This window comes from Mugil cephalus, chromosome 21, assembly GCF_022458985.1.
Source record: "Mugil cephalus isolate CIBA_MC_2020 chromosome 21, CIBA_Mcephalus_1.1, whole genome shotgun sequence".
Taxonomy (NCBI): Eukaryota; Metazoa; Chordata; class Actinopteri; order Mugiliformes; family Mugilidae; genus Mugil; species Mugil cephalus.
The window spans coordinates 13,642,047-13,660,353 of NC_061790.1; the positions used below are offsets into that span (position 1 = coordinate 13,642,047).

At 43.4% G+C, this 18,307-nt stretch overlaps 2 protein-coding genes across 3 annotated transcripts; one reads left to right on the plus strand and one right to left on the minus strand.

Annotated features, from left to right (window-relative positions):
• Positions 1-489: 489 nt before the first annotated feature.
• prpf39 (PRP39 pre-mRNA processing factor 39 homolog (yeast)) lies at positions 490-7,069 on the minus strand. The gene is made up of 15 exons (XM_047574572.1): positions 6,913-7,069; positions 5,474-5,878; positions 5,063-5,253; positions 4,827-4,952; positions 4,522-4,640; positions 4,216-4,383; positions 3,900-4,086; positions 3,362-3,469; positions 3,104-3,268; positions 2,532-2,658; positions 2,091-2,359; positions 1,738-1,922; positions 1,555-1,638; positions 1,244-1,358; positions 490-1,147 (listed from the first exon to the last, which is right to left on the minus strand). The coding sequence occupies exons 1-15, from the start codon at positions 6,923-6,925 to the stop codon at positions 1,061-1,063; spliced, it is 2,349 nt and encodes a 782-aa protein (XP_047430528.1). The 5' UTR covers positions 6,926-7,069; the 3' UTR covers positions 490-1,060.
• Positions 7,070-8,135: 1,066 nt separating this feature from the next.
• On the plus strand, positions 8,136-10,874 carry arf6a (ADP-ribosylation factor 6a). Of its 2 annotated transcripts, none has more exons than XM_047574573.1 (2): positions 8,136-8,289; positions 8,421-10,874. In XM_047574573.1, exon 2 carries the CDS (start codon positions 9,137-9,139, stop codon positions 9,662-9,664), a length of 528 nt encoding a protein of 175 aa, XP_047430529.1. In that variant the 5' UTR covers positions 8,136-8,289; positions 8,421-9,136; the 3' UTR covers positions 9,665-10,874. The 2 variants fall into 2 exon arrangements, with proteins under 2 accessions (XP_047430529.1, XP_047430530.1); XM_047574574.1 differs by having other exon boundaries at positions 8,153-8,285.
• Positions 10,875-18,307: the final 7,433 nt, after the last annotated feature.

Genomic DNA, 18,307 nt, shown 5'->3' on the forward strand with positions numbered 1-18,307 from the left:
GAATTGTAAACTATCTGTACTTTCTGCTTTATATTTAAATACGTTTTCGTGTAATACTTCGGTTAATCACTTTAAACACTGCATTGAAATTAACTACTTACTATACGTTGTTTTATTTTGCACATTGTGTTGCTTATTAACAGCACAAGGTTCAAACTTCTGAATAACTGGCACAATGCATCTCCTGAAATATGCCAAAATTAGCAACTAGCTGTTACTAATGTTTATATTAGCTTATATCACGAATGTTATTGGTATGGATTAACTTGTTTGTGTGACTCACCAGAAGAAGAGAGGCTGTCAACCTTCTCCATTTCACTGATCAATACAAGCAAAATGTGTTTATTTGGATGCTGATCATTTACATGGCAAACATGAAATCAAGAGGTAATTTCTGGAGGATATTTCAATGTATATTACAAGACCTACAGCAAACATTAGAGTCCTTAAGAACTCATAAGGAAAAATAAACCAAAAGGGGACACTTCAGCATATCAATCTCTTTATTATGAAATCAGGTCAAAATAAAAAAAAAAAAAGGACTCTTCATTGCTCTTTATGGAAACATACTCATGAAATATTAAAATCTTTGTGTCTAGGAACATGAATCAGAGATGCATTAAAGGATGCCTCCTTCACAAGTTTAAATCTTTAACACAAAGAAAGAGACCAAACTAAGTCATCAGAACTACAAATTAAAGTCTTTCTCACACCAGGGAAAATGTGCCTTCACAACTAACATGCACTTAACCCAAAAAGAAGAAGCCAGTGCAAGAGATGGTGAATGTAGAAATTATTTTTTCATATATATATAAATGTCAGGTCAATATGACAATATGCCATGGAGGGCCAAATATACTCCAACCAAGGGCTACAATAAGAAATTTAACTGATTAGCACACAGTAAACCAGAAAGAACATAAGGGGGAAAAAAATCAAATAAACCAGCTTCTGTAGTCTGTGGTTGAAGTGAAATCTCCATGACACCCTGTTAAGAAGTCCTGTTCCAAGATGTAAAACGGTCAGGAAGGATGCCAAGTCTTCATATGGATTCTGAGCATCATGTAGGAGGAGGAGGGTAGTACTGGTTATACTGGCCATACTGGCCGTACTGACCCCAGGAGTTTTGTCCCCAACCACCATACTGCTGTTTAAAGGGAAGGAAAAAGAAAAGGTTTCATCAATCACTGACATTTCCATCATGTCCAACAAAAAAAACACATTTTTTATTTATTTTTTTTACCTGGTACCAGTTGTAGTTGTACGCAGAGGGGTTTGCCTGCATGTCAGTCACTGCGCTTGCTGCTGCTGAAGGGTCCTCATCCACACGCTGTCTCTTTGCATCTGGTTCTTGAGAGCTGGAGAAGTTGTCTCAAATTAGTAAAATCTCCAAAATGATGCTATGGCACACATGTAACTTATTAAGTTTGTGTCAAATGTATTTTACAGGAAACTTTAAACTGCTGTAGATATTTTCTTTGATTAGAAGATTGTTTGAAAAGCTTGTGATAATAGTGATGTGTTGATGTGGCCAAGGCCCTGATCAATATTTACCTGTCATAGCCGTTCTCAGCCTTCCTCTTTGTTGCTTCACTTTCTTTCTGTAGTTTCTGCTGCTCCTCATATGCAGCCACAAGCCTAAAAGAAGTATTAGAATAAAAATTCTTAATATAAAAACGAAACAAAAAAAAAAAAACAACGTATTACTACATCTTATTTACAACTAACAAAACTCACGCATTGATGTCAGTGCCGAAGTCTTCCAGGAATTCGACTTTGCGCTGGGAGAAGAGCAGGCGGGATTCAAGGGGCAGGGAGCTTTGCAGGGCTCGGTTGAAACAAGCCAAGATCTCAGCCTCATTTTGTGTCACATCCCCACTGTATTCCAGCTCCAGCAGGTTCAGATAAAGCTTTGGACTCGTCTGTAAAGCCACAAAAGGTTTACATCATTTTCTGATTTAAAAAAAAATTAACTGTTTTCTGTAGGTTGTCACCTTTTCCTTAAATTGTGAGCAGAATTTAACGCAGGCCAAAAAACAAGATGTCTACAGGATTCTGTCACATGAATATTTATCGTAAGAGGGGATTACCTGGTCCTTTTCAATAGCATCTAGAAGCACTTTCCGGGCCTTGCTCAGACTTTTCTGCACTTTCATCAGCTGCCTGGCAAGCTTCACAGCATAGAACGTTGTCTCAGTTGAATTTTTTGCCGTCTCCATGGCGTCCCTCAACAATGCCTCAGCTGCCTCCAGGTTTCCGTGGCGACGCTCCAGACTGACCCGCCGAAGACGCACCATGGCCAGACCTGGGATTGATGCCTCCAAGGACTTCAAGATGTCACGAGCCTCTTCTACGTTGCCTGGGCAAAGGAAAGAAGAATACTGTCAGTCAGGCCTCATTTAAACGAAACTGCATCTTTCCTTCTTTTTTGAATGTCGACATTTACAACCTCAATGGACACATTTGTTGCTCCTGATACTTGATTTAGATGCCCTGTTCAGTTAATAACCTAGTTTGACTGGGACCCTCACCTTGCTGTTCCTCAAAGGCTGCCCACAACAGGTGGATGGATGGTTTCTTGGGCAGATGGATGGTGCAAGCCTTCTTGTAGACATGTCTCACACCGTCAATGCTGTAGCTCTCTAGATATTTTGCATACTTAAGAGTGAAAAAAAGAGAAAGCGAGTTGGAAGAAATGCAGGAGAGGAGAGAAGTAAAAGAACAGAGGAGAAAGAGAAAGGCAAGAGAAACAACACATTTTTAAACCTACATTTTCAGTTGACGGAAACAGTGAATTTCTTCATTGACAAGATCGTTTTTAGAAATTTTCTGTGTAAACCCATCAGCACCTTCATGGAACCAATTAGATAAGTTTCTGTAAGGTAGTGGGAGACGAAGAAGATGCAACGTAGTAGTTGGCAAATGCTGCAGTCAAATCTTGTGTGGCAAGCTGGCCATCCCCTAATACAACAGATACAGTCACATATCAACGTTACACGCAAATAGAGTGCAGGACGATTTACTGTGTCGATGTGATTATCATCGTTGATGGGGAAGTGCAGGGTGGTAGCAGGAGTGAAAGCGAGGCCAGGGGTCACGTTACCTTGGCCCAGAACTCCTCGTAGAGTGCACAAGCGATGAGACATCTTTCAAAGAGAACAACCACGCGCTCCGGAGTCCCATTTTCAATTTCAAAGTCCAGGTACTCGTTCCAGTTGGTGAGCTGCGCTTTCTCTAAGGCTTTGACGTGGAAGTACGGTCTCTTGATCTAAAACAACATAAATTAATTAGACAATGATGGACAAAGACAAAAATGCATTTTAAACATTCAATATCACCGTGGAGAAAACAAGACACTTACCCCTTCCTCAAAGGCCCAGCGCTTGCTGACTTCATGTTCATTGTGGTTGAACACTTCCTGGCGGACCTCGATCACCTTGTGGCGCATGTTCTCAATCTCTGTCACCCTCTATGTAAAAACACACAAAAAGAAATAAGGTTAGCACACACTTTTATGCTTCACCGCATCACATTCTCCACTAGATGTAAAAACGGCTAGTCCTGCAGGCAAGAATTTACATCACCATGGGCTTGCCAGAGACAAGAAGGCTGTAGTGGGGTGAGGTATGTATGCACCCTGCATATCAGCCTCGGGGTGCAGGTGCTGGGTTCAATGGGCCCGGTTGATCCTTTTAGTATTAGGGCGAATCCCTGATTGGATGCCAGCTTGAATCCCCTCTGGCATTCATTGGCCTGGCTGCTGACATAAAGACACCTCTTCAAACCTGAACAAATTTTGCTTTCCATTTCATCATGGACAACAGGCAAGCTCCTGCTAACCCTGCAAGAGTAATTCTGTAAATTGGTCTCCCCTACAGGATTGTAAGTTGAATATATACCTTAGCAGGATCCGCAAGATCTTCTGTACCAGGTGGTAACTCCTCCTGAGTAGCAAGTGCCTCTCCATCTTCTCCGTCACCGACCATCGCCAAAAGACTGGCTTTAGAGAGCTCGAGCCTCAGCTGAAGAAACTCCTCTTCGGACAAGAAATGTTTGGGGTTGTTGTTCTGAACGTGTTCTTTGAACCTGACAAGACAAAATAGAAACATCACTATCCAAGTTCAGAGAAGCAATGTGGATTAAGAATAATGAAGACAAAATCCAAAACATCCAAAGCAGGTAAAACCCGAGTTTAATAGTGTTCTTTCTCTTTACCTCTGGAAATGCTGGGAATACAGCTGGGTTGGGATGCCCAAGACACGATCGTAGATGGCAGTGACATTTGCCAGCTTCTGTTGCTCTGTCTCCCAGTTTATGAAGGCCTCCCACAGGCGGTCTGAGCGAAAATCGGTCCCTGCTGCGAGCACCGCATGTTCATAGGAACTAATAATGAAACAAGAAAAAAATAAATTGAATTGTGTCATTAACCCACATATTTTTAAACGTATTAATGAAATACATAAAAATTATTTACACACACACACACGTAGAGAGAGAGAAGTAAAAGAGTGATGTACTCACGCTCGAATGCGTCCTTCTGTCTCTGGATCATTAAGATCTGAGTTCTCTTTCAGGTAGGTGAGGTAGTGCAGCCACAGATCCACACTGAGAGGGATAACAGTCAGGCCTCTTCTGTACACCTTGGAAAAGATCAAATACAAGCTTGTTAACTGGCTCACATTATTTGGGCATATTCATACAAGAATCTTGGTTTGCTCTCTGCCTGCAAGTCTTTAACAGTCACTGAAGATCCACCTGACAGATTTAGTTACACCAACCAATTATTTGATTAAAAGCACAACCCTAGAAATAGCAAAAAGTTTTACCTCTTCTGCAACTTGTAAATTTTCATGTTTTTTCTCAATATCTGCATACTTCTTCCAGTAGCCATAGCAGTAGGGATACCGCAGGAGGAAGACATCAAATGCCTTTCTCACAGCTGTAAGGACATTCTGCAAGAAACAACAACCATGTTACCATTTATTTTAGTGTAACTGTGTTAACCTGCATTTTTGAAATATACAAAGGGAAATTTCTGAATAATCCTCATGTGTTCTCTTACCTCTTGCTCCACATACTGAAGCAGGTAGACCCAGCCATTGAAATCTTCTGGGTTCTCCTCACACCCTTTGAACAGTTTTTCAAACTCGGAGGGCAGCTCTGGCTCTGCAGGAACAGTTAATTCTTGTGTTTCTTTGGATGGTTCTTCCAGCTCCATGCCATCCTCTGTCGCCTGCGTTGCCTCAGTCCCATCTGGAGAAGGAATCATAAAGAGGAGAATAAGCAGACAAATCTGGATTTATTTGTGGCATTTTACATTTCAATAAAAGCCAGTCAAAGCAGCAACAAAAAAAGTGGATGTTAAAGCAATCTTTGTTATTTGCTACATCTTGTGCTTTACATTAAAAATGAGACACTGAGTGCCACCATTTACAGAGGCCTATCTATAAGTCACTACAACAACTCCAATTACCTTGAATGCCATCTTGTAGAGGAGGCTCTGGTGCGACACCCATCTCCTGGTTGGGTTGCTGAGTCTCTGCCTCTTCCTGGGGCAGTGGTGGAGGTGGAGGCTGCTCCCCTTGGAAGAGCTGAGCACTGGCAAGCTGAAACTGCTCCACAGCCTTCTCCACAGATGCCAGCTCTGTGGACTTGGCCTCTTGACTGGGTTGCTGCTCTTGCCCGGGAACATCTTGGGACGCATCAGAGTCTTCAGGCAAAATGTTTGAGAGTGACTCTGGAGCCACTTGGTCCATGGACCATTCAGCTGCCTGGCCTAGAACAGGAAGGTCCGGAAGAAAGGCATCCCCATTGCTCTCCATTGCAGGGGATTCAGTGTCCAGCATTCCAGTAATAGTGTCGTCTGAGAGTTGCAGGCCTGTTGAAAAACAAGTTGGATTTTCACTAGAGGTCCATAGTTAAGTCATACACAAACAGCAAATGAATCTCCAGCTATTTTGAACACTGGCAATTAACTTCAGTCACTTTCCAAAAAAAGCACCATATGCATTCCTTGCAATAATTTTCATTATATCACAACATGGTTTAAGACTTTTAAGGGAATTAAACAAATGTATCACAGAAAACTATGAGATAACATGGATTTTTTTGTCATTATAGATTTGCCAAATTAATCAATGGGAATTACTAACACGAAGCAGCCGCACTATTTACCTTACTATAAATCAAGTAGAATTATGGGCGAGAACATTATTAGGCAAAATTAGGCAATTAAGAAATCCTAATTGTAAACACACTTGGTGTGGAGTAAGTAGATGTAGCAGCTGGTGCAACAAGATACTTCCTTGTTCTAACGTTAAAACAGGTGCGAGCTAAAGCTTAAGTCTTAACTTGACTACTAAAAATAATCTAACCGCGTGATCGGTTACTTGCGGCTAGATTCCTAATTTAGCTAATTGCGTTAGTAACGCTGGTAGCAAAAATTAGCTACGTGCTCGTTCGAAATCGATTTTCGTTTGCGGTCTGAAGTCAAGACGCATCCGGAAGGTTGTTTGCGTAGCCAAAGTTCAATTGAAGTTAGGCCTCGACTCCTACTTTCATGAGTGCCGAAGCGCATAAGAGAGCAAAGGTTGCCGTTAGCCTCGGTTTCAACGCCGAACGTGAATTTAATTGAAAATGTTGGTTTGTGACCACAATTCTCGGCCATCCGACTGTAAACGCCGCGGTAGTTAAATGTACTCAGCCGAGATAATCACTTAATGTTTGTATTCACCGTAACCTTGCAACACGCCATGCATTTGCCTTCGTCTCCAGTTAATAGTCGGCTCCGGTGGCTTCTCTACGTTAGCTACCCGGCTAGCATAGCTGGCGTTAGCAGACTGTTAAGTTTCCGCAATTTTCGTCGGGTACAACCAGTTTCGCAAATAAAAACTTAACTATGACGAATCTTACCAGTATCTTCCATGTAATTTGATCAACGGCGTGAACTTGTGTGCAGCTTTTGAAGTTTACTTTATCTAACCTACAACGACCAGCGCGCTTCGTCCACCATTCTCATCAACTTGGAGGAGGAAGAACAGAGGTAGCGTGTGCGCATGCTCAGTCTGACGACCATCCTCCCGCGTGTTCGTTATACTGAGAAATCTTTCCCGGGTTCCCAGTTTTTTTTTTTTTTTTTTTTTAACACTCTAGCCACATTTTCACCAGCTTTTAGGTAACCTTTATATGCAGCGTATATATACCTGCGAAATATCGAAATATAGTCAAAGATAATAATTTATTTCCCCCAATGTATCATTAAAGTTATGCATATCGGGTATTTGTAGAGTGTAAGATTTTTAAACGTATTTAGACATAATTATCAGTAATTATAGTATAAGTTATATTAGATTAATTGTGTCATTATTCAGTCCCTTCAGCAGGTGTAAGCAAGTTGTAGACTGCTTTCGACAAACGCTGTGTAGTTCCCCCGCCCTATTCTCTCACAACCTCCACGTCACTGATTAATCATACGGGGAACCGTTTGAATGAATGATAAAACATGTCGGAAAGAAAAAGCCTTGGAAACCCCTCAAGGGAGCTCGAAACCCCCCTACATCCTTATATTTGTGTCCCACACACAAGTCTATGTGTTGTTACTGAGTTGCACGTAATACTAGATGTGATTACATCCATAATGAATGCTCAAATGGCGTCAATGATAGCTAATGGGCCGGTCTGCAGTTAAGGCCTTTTTTCTGCGCGCATGCGAAATGGCGTATATGACCTTTGGGTGTAATCGGACATTTTAAAATTTGAAACAACAGCGCTTTTGTTTTGCATGTCTACGGCAGTTAATGCGTCGTGTGGTCATCAAATATGTATTTTATGACAATAAATCATTAAAAATTAAATTAAAAAACGAGAAACTTCCGAAAAGCGAGCAACTAAATTATAATTTACCAAAGCAGTTTTAATAACTACTTATTTATGAAATATTTACTTTAAGTATCGGTCAGTGTTACGTTTTGGCGGGAGTCATGTGTATATCGGGCAATTCATGCTGTTTATTCCTGATAATGCACAGTGTAACGCTCTTGTATATTGTTGTTTTCGTTCTTTGTTTCAGATTTCCAACTCGCCGGGAGCCCCTGAACGCGGCAGCAGTGTGTGTGAGCGGTGTAGAGGAAGTGGCGGCTGATCTGGGTCCGCACCTTTTCCGGTAACACAGCACCGCCACCGCTGTGACTGAACGGCTGGGGAGAGAGAGAGAGGGAGGAAGAGAGACCGAGAGCGGCAAGAGCGGGGAGAAACGGTCCGGGGACTGGGGGATGATAGCCGCAGGCGTAGGTATTTATCCCGCTCTCCATTTTATCCGTTCCTATTGAGCTTTTCTATGAGCAGAGAGAGTGTTTTTTCGGATTCAAAGTTGTCCTCTGTACTAACACCCCTCCCTTCTCCGGACCGCTCTTGTGTCACAGGGGGAAGAGAAGAAAGTCGGATGAATCAATGACCTTTTGAGCGCTCTTCCTCTGGATGTCCCGGCGCAGAAACGGAGCGGAGAAGGTTTAATTTTGCTGCGTTTTCCTCAAGAAATTCGCCGTGCTTTGAAATTCATCGATTGGAATTAGCTAAGGCCAAGTGTGGACAGCCGGCAGCCAAGGAGGAAGTGGGAACCCCCGGGCTCGGAACTGGGCCTGATTTATATAGTAAGAAAAATCCAAAAATCCCAGCCACTCCGTGTCAGGTCCGGCTCAGCTGAGAGCAACGGGATTTTTGAAAGGAGACGAGGAACTTGAGATGTGGATTTTGAGCGAAGTCTGCGCTCGAAGGCGAGTTTGAAACAAGGGGATGTCATTTTTTTCTTACACCGGAGAGCAGTGGATCAAGATAATACATCCACACCCAATTGTATTGCAAGGGCTGCATACATTCTGCTCCCGCTGACTGCTCGGAGTCACCAGCTCAGGTCAGATCACCACAGGCCAGATAATTGTACTGTACAAACTTGAAAGTCACCGCCTTTTGAATATTGACACTTGTCAGCCCACCGCTGACATCACGTGGAGGGCTTTTAGTAGCTACACACTGAGACTAAGCTGTGTTTAAAAAAAAAAGAAGAAACAATACAACTTTTTCTCTGGTTAGTGAAGTCTTACTTTTTCTTCTAACAAAGTATTTATGCACATCAAACAAGATGGGGAAGATGATGTCAAAGATCTTTGGCAACAAGGAGATGAGAATATTGATGCTTGGACTTGATGCTGCTGGGAAAACTACCATCCTGTACAAGCTGAAGCTGGGACAGTCCGTCACCACCATCCCCACGGTCGGATTCAACGTGGAGACCGTCAACTATAAGAATGTGAAGTTCAACGTGTGGGACGTCGGGGGCCAGGACAAGATCAGGCCGCTTTGGAGACATTACTACACGGGCACCCAGGGCCTCATTTTCGTGGTGGACTGTGCCGACAGGGACAGGATCGACGAGGCGAGGCAGGAGCTCCACAGAATCATCAACGACCGGGAGATGAGGGACGCCATCATCCTCATCTTCGCCAACAAACAAGACCTCCCAGACGCCATGAAACCCCACGAGATCCAGGAGAAGCTGGGCCTTACCCGGATCCGAGATAGGAATTGGTACGTTCAGCCCTCGTGTGCGACAACAGGGGATGGACTATATGAGGGCCTGACCTGGCTTACCTCAAATTACAAATCTTAATGTTTCCCTCACCCATCACCAGCCTGGACACTTGGAGGCAAGAAAGAGTAGCTGAGAATGAAAAACACGAGTTTAAAAAAAAAAAAAGAAAAATACAAAAAAAAGCAATCTGAAGCAATTAATGACCTCTCTGCTGAATATGTATCAAAGAGAGTAGCAATTATATTTTATTTGTCTTTTTGATAATTCACTATAACCCCAGATTTCATTTAAACAACAATTTTTTCTCTTTTTTTTCTAGTTTGCTTTGGTTCACAATCAATATAATCAGTACTTCTTAAATATACAATAAGCTTATTTTTGAGCTCTTATCGCAAATTCTTTTATTTTCCTCCTTTTTGTATCTTTTCGAGGACTTTGGGACACCTTTGTTATAGTTTCACCCCTTGCTTAGCTCTCATTCAGTATTTTCACGACCCAGCTACATATCCAAAGGATGGGAAACCATTGCCTACATCAGCATATCAGTCTCAAGGCTCAAACTGCCTCTGTAATATGTACGAATGTGGGTGTATTAGGACCTCGGACAAAAAAAGACAAAAAAAAAAAAAAAATCGTAACTGATTGTATTGGGATGAATGAGGAAATGTGTTCGTACTTATTTCCTGTGCAGTGATTACATCCATGATGTCTACCGTGGAGGTTTGTTTTGAAAGACACTATGTGGACGCTGGATATTCACACTGTGATATGGATATATATATATTTTTTTTGTGTTCTTTCAGGGTCCAAATCTGTTACCAACAGTCTTATCAGTTCCTCTTTTGTTTCTGCCAGAGCTTCCATTACTGTTGAGTATTTGTAGTTTCAGCTGCCTTACGAGGGTTACAGGTACCCTTAAATCTAGACAGTTCTTTATGGCAGAAGGTATTCTGAACCGCTGAGTTTGCACTTTGGTAGAGAAGGGAGGGGTGTTGGCAACTAGCTGGCTGAGCACATTTTAAATTCTGTGACTGACTTTTGGACCCCAGCAAGCGTTTACGAAATTCCCAACCCCCCTCTCCACCTCCGATGTTGGTGCTTCAGTGACTGCAACCCTCCTTTTTCTATTCTTGTTTTTTTTTTTTTTTTTCAGCCACCACCATCGTCATCATCAGCCTGTAACGTCACAATCTGTTATGAGTTCATAGATTCTGCTGTTTCAAAATTTTCTTTCTTTTTCTTTTGCTATGCTGATGAAGTAATAAAAAAAAATATATCCAGATCAGAACGGACGTGGTGCCTTTTCAATGAGCAGCTGCAACCTGAAGTAATGTTTCACTTGTGAAAGGAGAAAAAAAAAATGCTCGTAAAAGAGGAAACGAGAGTGCAGGGCGTTAATGATGGTAGAAAGGAGTACTAGCTACAACCAACTGTGAAGTGAAGTGAGCCTCGGCCCCGTTTCCTTTCTGCTTCAGCGTGTGTGAGTCATTTGCTGTGAATAAATGATGAGCTCTCTAGTTTCAGGGTAGTGATTGTCAGGTAAGCCTGGCTTTGCCGAAGGTCTCGAAGTATCACTTAAAGCCCGGCCCGCAGACTCCACGAAGGACTCCTGAAAACGTTTTAGACAAACCGGGCGAATTAAAGAGATAATGCCCCAGTTGGTCCCGGATCTGTGATCGTGACAGGTGAATGCGTTGTTTTGCTACGGTTAAAAAGCTGACTAAAAACAACTTTTTGCAGATACTTCAAAAAGGAAATGACACATTTACGCTGTCAAAACATCACGGTGATAAAAATCTCTTCTGGTGAGAGTTTCTCACAAGCAGATTAGTGTGTCTCGACGAGAGCATTGTGCTTCTGTGCGATTGTGCAACGGCTCAGGTTAGGCGGCCGGCCTCATGAGAAGTCTTTTGCCAGCCTGGCATTCTGCCCCCAGCAAGCAACTTGCCCTGAGACGCAGACCTGGGATCAGGTGGCCACCGCTTCGGATGCAATATTGTTTCTGTCGCCTGCTTACTGTACGTCGTGGAGCGTGGAGGACATGAGAGGAAGCAGTATAGCTGCGTGCATAAGGTCAGCTTCCTCTCCGCGCACATCGGAAGAGGAGGGTGTGAATCAAGGCTGGTGACATCACCGTGTGAAGCCAGGAAACGCTTTGAAAGAAGAAGACGGTTGTCATGGAAATCTGAGGTTTAGGAGTGACTACCCTGAACAAAAACAGGTTGAACTATTTAAAAAAAGAAAAAAGAAGAAAAAAAAAGGTAAAACCCAAACACCAGGGCGGCTTTTGTCTGTTGCTGAACTTTAGAAGAAAGATGGATGGTTTCCTGGAAAGCTTACATTTGAGAGATATTGCATTCTTCACGAATATCTTACATGCTAAAGGATTCAGTTGAGTCAAAGTCCAGGAATTCCCGTGTAGGAATGCTTTTTGCATATCTCTCCTTTTGCTCTGTTTGCTCACGTAGTGTTTGTTCTGTGGCTGTTGATTTGAAGTTTGACCTGTTGCTGTATTGAAAGAAAGCAGTAACTCGAATGCGATGTGTCATCTGGAGGACAGTTAAACCGTGATGGACACACTAGCGTAGACAGCCAATTCCGTCTCCAGAAACTGTTTTAGTTGTGTGTATTTTTTTGGAGCCAGGGGGGGATTAGAAGCACCGGTTACGGGAATTTCCTGCACTTTCCTAGCATGCCCTTGTGCTGATACACTTTATTTGAACAGTTGTGTGCATTGCCCTGGTCGCGTCTAGTGTGAGCCTGTTCGGCTTTAATGATTCCCCATTCATCGTGGACGTGGGAATTCTTAAAAAGAAATCCACAAATGCCTTTGTTCTCTCAGGAGGAATGAAGGAGAGGAAATGCAGGAAGGGGGGAAGCAGTCTGAGACGGCTCCTGATGTTGCGTCAGCGCTGAGGCGCTGAATCGCGCTGCACATGTCGCGGGCCTTTCTCTACAGCTGTCGCTGCACGCGCCGGCAGATGCACTGCGCACACTGGCCGGTGTCAAATGCTGCCAGGCTCACCTGTGGCCCTCAGTTAAAGGACAAGATTTAAGATTTTTTTTTTTTGTCGCCATTACTCAGCTAAGTGCGATCCAAGTGTTCATTTTTTTTGGGGAAAAATACCTTTCTGTCAGCTGCAAGTAGATGAGTTGTGCCTTTCATGCACTGGCCCTGCTTCGTTTTCATTTTCCGCTTTTTTTGCCCTGAGCACAGCCTTTGTACGTGTCTGGGTGGGGGCTGACTGCACTATTGTTGCGCCGGTTGAGGAGGTGGTTTCAAACAATACTTAGAAACAGAGCTCACTGGAAGTTCCTCTGTCACATGTGTACACAGGCATTGATTTTAATCTCGCTTCAGTTCTTCATTCAGCGCACCGGTGGTCATGAACTTATGTTTGGTTCCGTATGAAAGCAAATTTTATGTTTATATGTTCAATGCTGCTGTCAGTCCTAATCTGCCTTTCGCCTGCATTAAAAGCAAAATTGCATCAGCTGAAGACACATTCATTCAAATTCAAAGTGTTCTTAGCCGACGTATAGGTTTTCTCACACCTCAGGCATTGTCTATATCCTCCCACTGTTGTTTCCATAGTGCAGGGGAGCTTAGGCATGGTATGCTAACTTTACTCAAAGAGTCAGAGATAAATAAAGCAGTCAAGGCTTCACCCTTAAGCTCTGTCTCATCGTGTTTGCGCAAATGTGTGCTGTCAATCTGACGTTAGTTTGATCGCCTGGTATAGATACTGTATATACGACGTACGTGTTAAGCAAATGGAAATTTCCTTAATTTCTCTACAAATTATGATTCTACCCACGAGTGCTGTGCAGGAGCAAACAAGCTCCAGCTCACAGGCTGCAGTGTGGGGACACCACAGTCTGCTCCACAGCCATTTGTTTCGCTGTCACAATCCTCGCTTTTGCACCTTGAGCCTCCAGTACCTCTTGGCGTCTTTTAACCAAAGACAGTACATCCTCTAGTTGCCATGGGCAACAGGACGAGAAAATCCCGTGATACTCCCCTCTGCCTATAACATTCATCAACCAGTGATTGCTGAAGTCATCGCTGATGAGAATTGATGTTGGTCCCGTCTTTGTCTTTTGATTGAATGATTATCTGTAGTTCTCTCGAGGCACTTCCTGTCCAACAGGGTCCACTGCCGACACGCAACGAAGGACTTCACAGGACTGGCTGGATGGGCCAGAGACGCAGCTCAGAAGGTTCCTCCGTAGTCACGGGGGCCCAGCATGTAGAGTGACATTCAGCTCGCAGGCAGTTGTAAACTCTTCAGGATCTGTTGCACGTTGAATTTCCTTTTGCCGCTGACAATGTGTTAATAATTATAGGGAGCCTTAGGCCTGTGTTTGTATTTGGCAGAGACGCCGTGCAGTGGGACGGATGCATGCTGCTAAAACCCGAGCGGCATTGAAGACCCAGGTTCAGAGATGTAATTAATGGACACTGTGCATAAAAAGCCACTTTTTATTCTCTCCTTAAGAACATGTGGAGGATGTTATTTGCTAAAACTGTAAAATTCTGCATCTGTTGTGTGCGGTGAAACTCTTTATTTTTTCTCACACTTGCTTTTTCCTGCCTTCCATATCCTTTTCCTTTTTAGACATTAGTGGTTTTTGTGCGCAAGACAACAGATAAAGGTTGCAAATTAGCTTAATGAAGGATCTTGAGTCATTTTTTGTGTGTGTGTGTGTGTGAATATCGAGACTCGCAGCACATAAACCTATCCGAAAGAAATAACAGGAAGCTGCATGATTTTCTAATTAGAGAAAACCCTTTCCTCTTCAGATAGAGACACGACCCGGTGAATAATTGTAGCGTTGCGCTTAACAGGAAGTGACATATGCTGCAACCTTCCTGTGCGACACATGGCACAGCACAGAAACAGATGGACACATTGAGATTAAAAAATAAAAAGGATTAACAGGATATTATTATTGGGGAAGTTTGTCCGGTCCTCCAATAACGCAGTTAAGACAGGGTTAAAGGGTCGCTATAAGCACCTGGACTGGCTCTCTATTCTCAAACAGAGAAAAAGCACAGACCAAGGCCCGACATATTTTAGATTTTAGTTAGTTTCCAACCTAAGTCCTGCTACTTCATATTAAGTGTTAATGAAACAAACAGCCGAGTCACATTCGTTAAAAGCCGCGATAATGAAACGTGTTGCACCCAGGCCAGCGGCTGCCATTCACACCACGTTGTGTAATTATTAATACCGTCGAATACTGTCGGGCCGAACAGGAAGCCAATTACTCTAAATGTCGCTGTCTCACTCTGGTGCCTGTTAGCAGCCTCCCGCTTTATGCAAACACAGAAATAGAGCCGGCGATACAACTTTCATCCCTAAATAACACACAACGCTAAATCCAAAAATAACCCGCCACACACAGCCTCCCCACTGGCTCGTACTAATGACCCGTCTGAAGAGCCATCTGCTTTCATGTAAAGCACTTAGCATTGCTCACACCGGCAGCTGTGTCTTTGTGTGTGTGTGTGTGTAGTCTGTGAGCATGTACATGTATGGCGGGTTTTTGGCAGGTGCTGCGTCAGGATCGCTTCGCCATCCCAGTCGACAGTGGGACGGAGTTCCCTGTTTCTCTGAGGTTGCAGGTTTTCCACAGTTGTTTTTATGTTAGCTTAAAAAGAGATTGGCCGGACCATATCCCCCGTCGTGATAAAACACAATAGTTAAGCAAAACTGCTGGAAAGCAGAAAGTATAGCCTACTGCCTAACCCGCTGCATTCAAAGGTTAATCTTGTCACATGTTCACCAGGTTTATTTGGTCCCAATTGTTTTTTTACAACATTCTTATCTCCTGCTTTTCACATGATCATGACCTGCTCGGCTTTCTGCAGCGCACGCAAATCTGCACTTTTGCGAGCGTCAAATCTATTTTCTACGGCACATACAATCAGTTCCTGCCCTTTATAATAACATATGTTTCCGTTGTTTTGCAACAAACCTGCTTGTGTATGTAATTAGTCTTCCCTGTGGGGAGCCAAAGTCACTAGCAGTGCCTGGCGGTGTCTGCAGCCTCCACAGAGAAGAGGAATATGCTGAGCCATCTGCAGTATCATGCCCACTCCACGCAGGGGATGGAATCTTCATCAAGCGGAGGGAGTGGGGGTGCCTCTCGCACGCACAGGCGGCACACGCCCAGCGGGCATGTGTGCACTCGTGCATCACAGTCAGGACACTGTCTGGTTGTCACGGCCACGAGCGCCCACGAAAAAACATATAACAGATCAGAATGATTCAATTAGCTTAACTGTGTTACAGTTATTTGTCGCAGCTCTGTCTGGTGTGCTTTTATATCCTAAACGGTCCCTGCTTCACGGGCCTCCGAAGCTTTTACTTCAAACGGGGGGGGGGAGTCGGGTTGCTAAATGACAAAAATACCTTTTCTTTGTTTGCTCCCATCTCTATGGCAACATTGACAAAGACTCCATAGCAGATGGTTGGAGCACACCGAAGTGGTCGAAACTGACAGTCTTGGCTACCGTCCCTTACTACCAGATATCTAACAGCATCTTTTAGATCAGCTTCAGCTAAACCCAGAAGATTTAGTTGACTGGTTATAAATCCCAGAAAAAATTCTTCATAAACTCTGACTGACTGTGTACTTTGTCCTAAATACCTAAGAATATATGTGTGAATAGTGTTTATCATTTCCAAATATGTGTCCATACGTGTGCATAACAGGAGACTTATTTATAGTAAGACTACAGTTACCCCACAAAAGTCCATATTTGTGCATATTCTAGACGAACACTCACCTCTAAATTATCAGCGGTCACCGCTCCTACTTTTGACTTGAGATCTGCTAAAGGCCGCATGACGATGACAGAGTAGTAACGCAATCCACATGTTCACAATTAAGCGCAACCTGATCTGTGATTTTCTCACCAAATATAGATTGTCGATCAGCTGCGTGTTGCCACAAAGCTGCCACTGCTGGGTCTTTTATTAGTATTCATGTAGCTTACATGAATGTCAAAGCAAATGAACACAAACTGTGATGTGATACTGATAAAGTGCTGCATAGTTTGTGATCTGGAAATACAAGCTCAGCATGGGCTGAAAAGACCACATGATTTCATTAACTTGCGGGAATTGGTCTGGCTGGTGAGGTCATCATAGCCAAAACACGGCTGTCAATCAAAACCGCCTCGTCCAATCTGCTGTTTCTGTACCAGTATAGATGACAGGACGTATGACATAATGGAAAGACTATCGCTATGGTTTCCTTGGCTATTTGTGCAATAGTTTATTAATGGAATTCATTTTCAACTCTCTATGACAACCAGCGTCTGTTCTGCTTTTAACAGCCTCATTAATCTCTTCCACTGTTCTGCCACTGAAATTGTGTGGTGTGAAGCTAAAAGAGAAATTCTCCACTAACTAGATAATCCTTAAATGTTACATGGCAGATTATCGGACATGGAGTTGTATTCATTTAGAGCATTCTTTGGATTCCTTTTTCGGACCAGAAGTCTAAAACTGGATTCCTGCCCTGCTGATGAATTATTATAGGTTTAAATATGCAGAAGTAGTGAGAATTCCCTCTGCACAGCTGTGGCCAAAACCGTTTCCCTGTTTAGCGTTGAACCTTGGCCAAACAAGGACAGGGACGGCCAGATAGCAAAGAGAAAGCAGAAGAAAAAGAAGGATAGAGGGAGAGAGCGACACAGGAGGGTGTGACCTTAATCCCACAGTGGGAGAGAAAGAAACTCACTGAAACATGCACACATCTGGTCCATCCAGTTTCTACTTTGTATCTCACAGGAAAAGTATGCTGAAGGTTGAACTTCGGATGTACACAGTAAAACTTGTGTGCTTCTGTATAAATAATTAAACACCAAGGCTTGTTTGTTAGTTACTGTGAATAATGACTGCTACAGGCTGTCATTGATAAAATGAGGGTGTGGTTGTTTGGTTTGTCTTAAGCTTGTTCATGAGTCACCATCACTTATGGTATCATTAGAAGTTTCACCCAGAAGTTGCAGCTCTTTAGTTTAACGTGAGAGGGAGGGCTGGGACATTTTGACATTGTAACCACTCACGTTTACAATTTTAAATATGCACAGACAAATGTGCAAATGTTATCCGACACATCTGATAACGAGGGCAGACATCGCCACACACACCGCAGAGTCATTCAGAGCGCTGAATGGCGCCTCTGTGCCTTGCCCCGCAAGCAAGCCGCTACATGTTACACCAGCCAGCCAGAACACGGATAAGGCCACTGTTCCTGATGAAGGCAGACACGCCGCTGTGGAGACTGCACAGGCTCTGTTACTGACACATTCAGGCCCGAAAAGCACGCAGCAAGGGGTTTGCTTTCTGTCTCATAAAATAACAATGAGCAGCGGCCAGCGAAAGTGGGACAAGAAATCTGACATAATCTGTGGGCCTTCGTCCTTTGCCACGTGTTAGGCGTTTATGTTGCTCAAATTAGTAAATAAAGGTTGTTGATGGGCTGTTATAGCACTCAGAGGTTTTATTTATACATGCAGATTTGTCCAAATATGTACACTTGGCTAACTTCACAAGAATGGAAAGTATTTTGCAAATGCACTGCCCTCATGTGGTCACAGCACTGAGCATTTACTACACTGTGTGGGAGAGAGAGAGAGCGAGAGGGAGAGAGAGAGACGCATGAAGCGTGGGCTCCGGTCGGCCAGTATCCGTCTCCCAACTC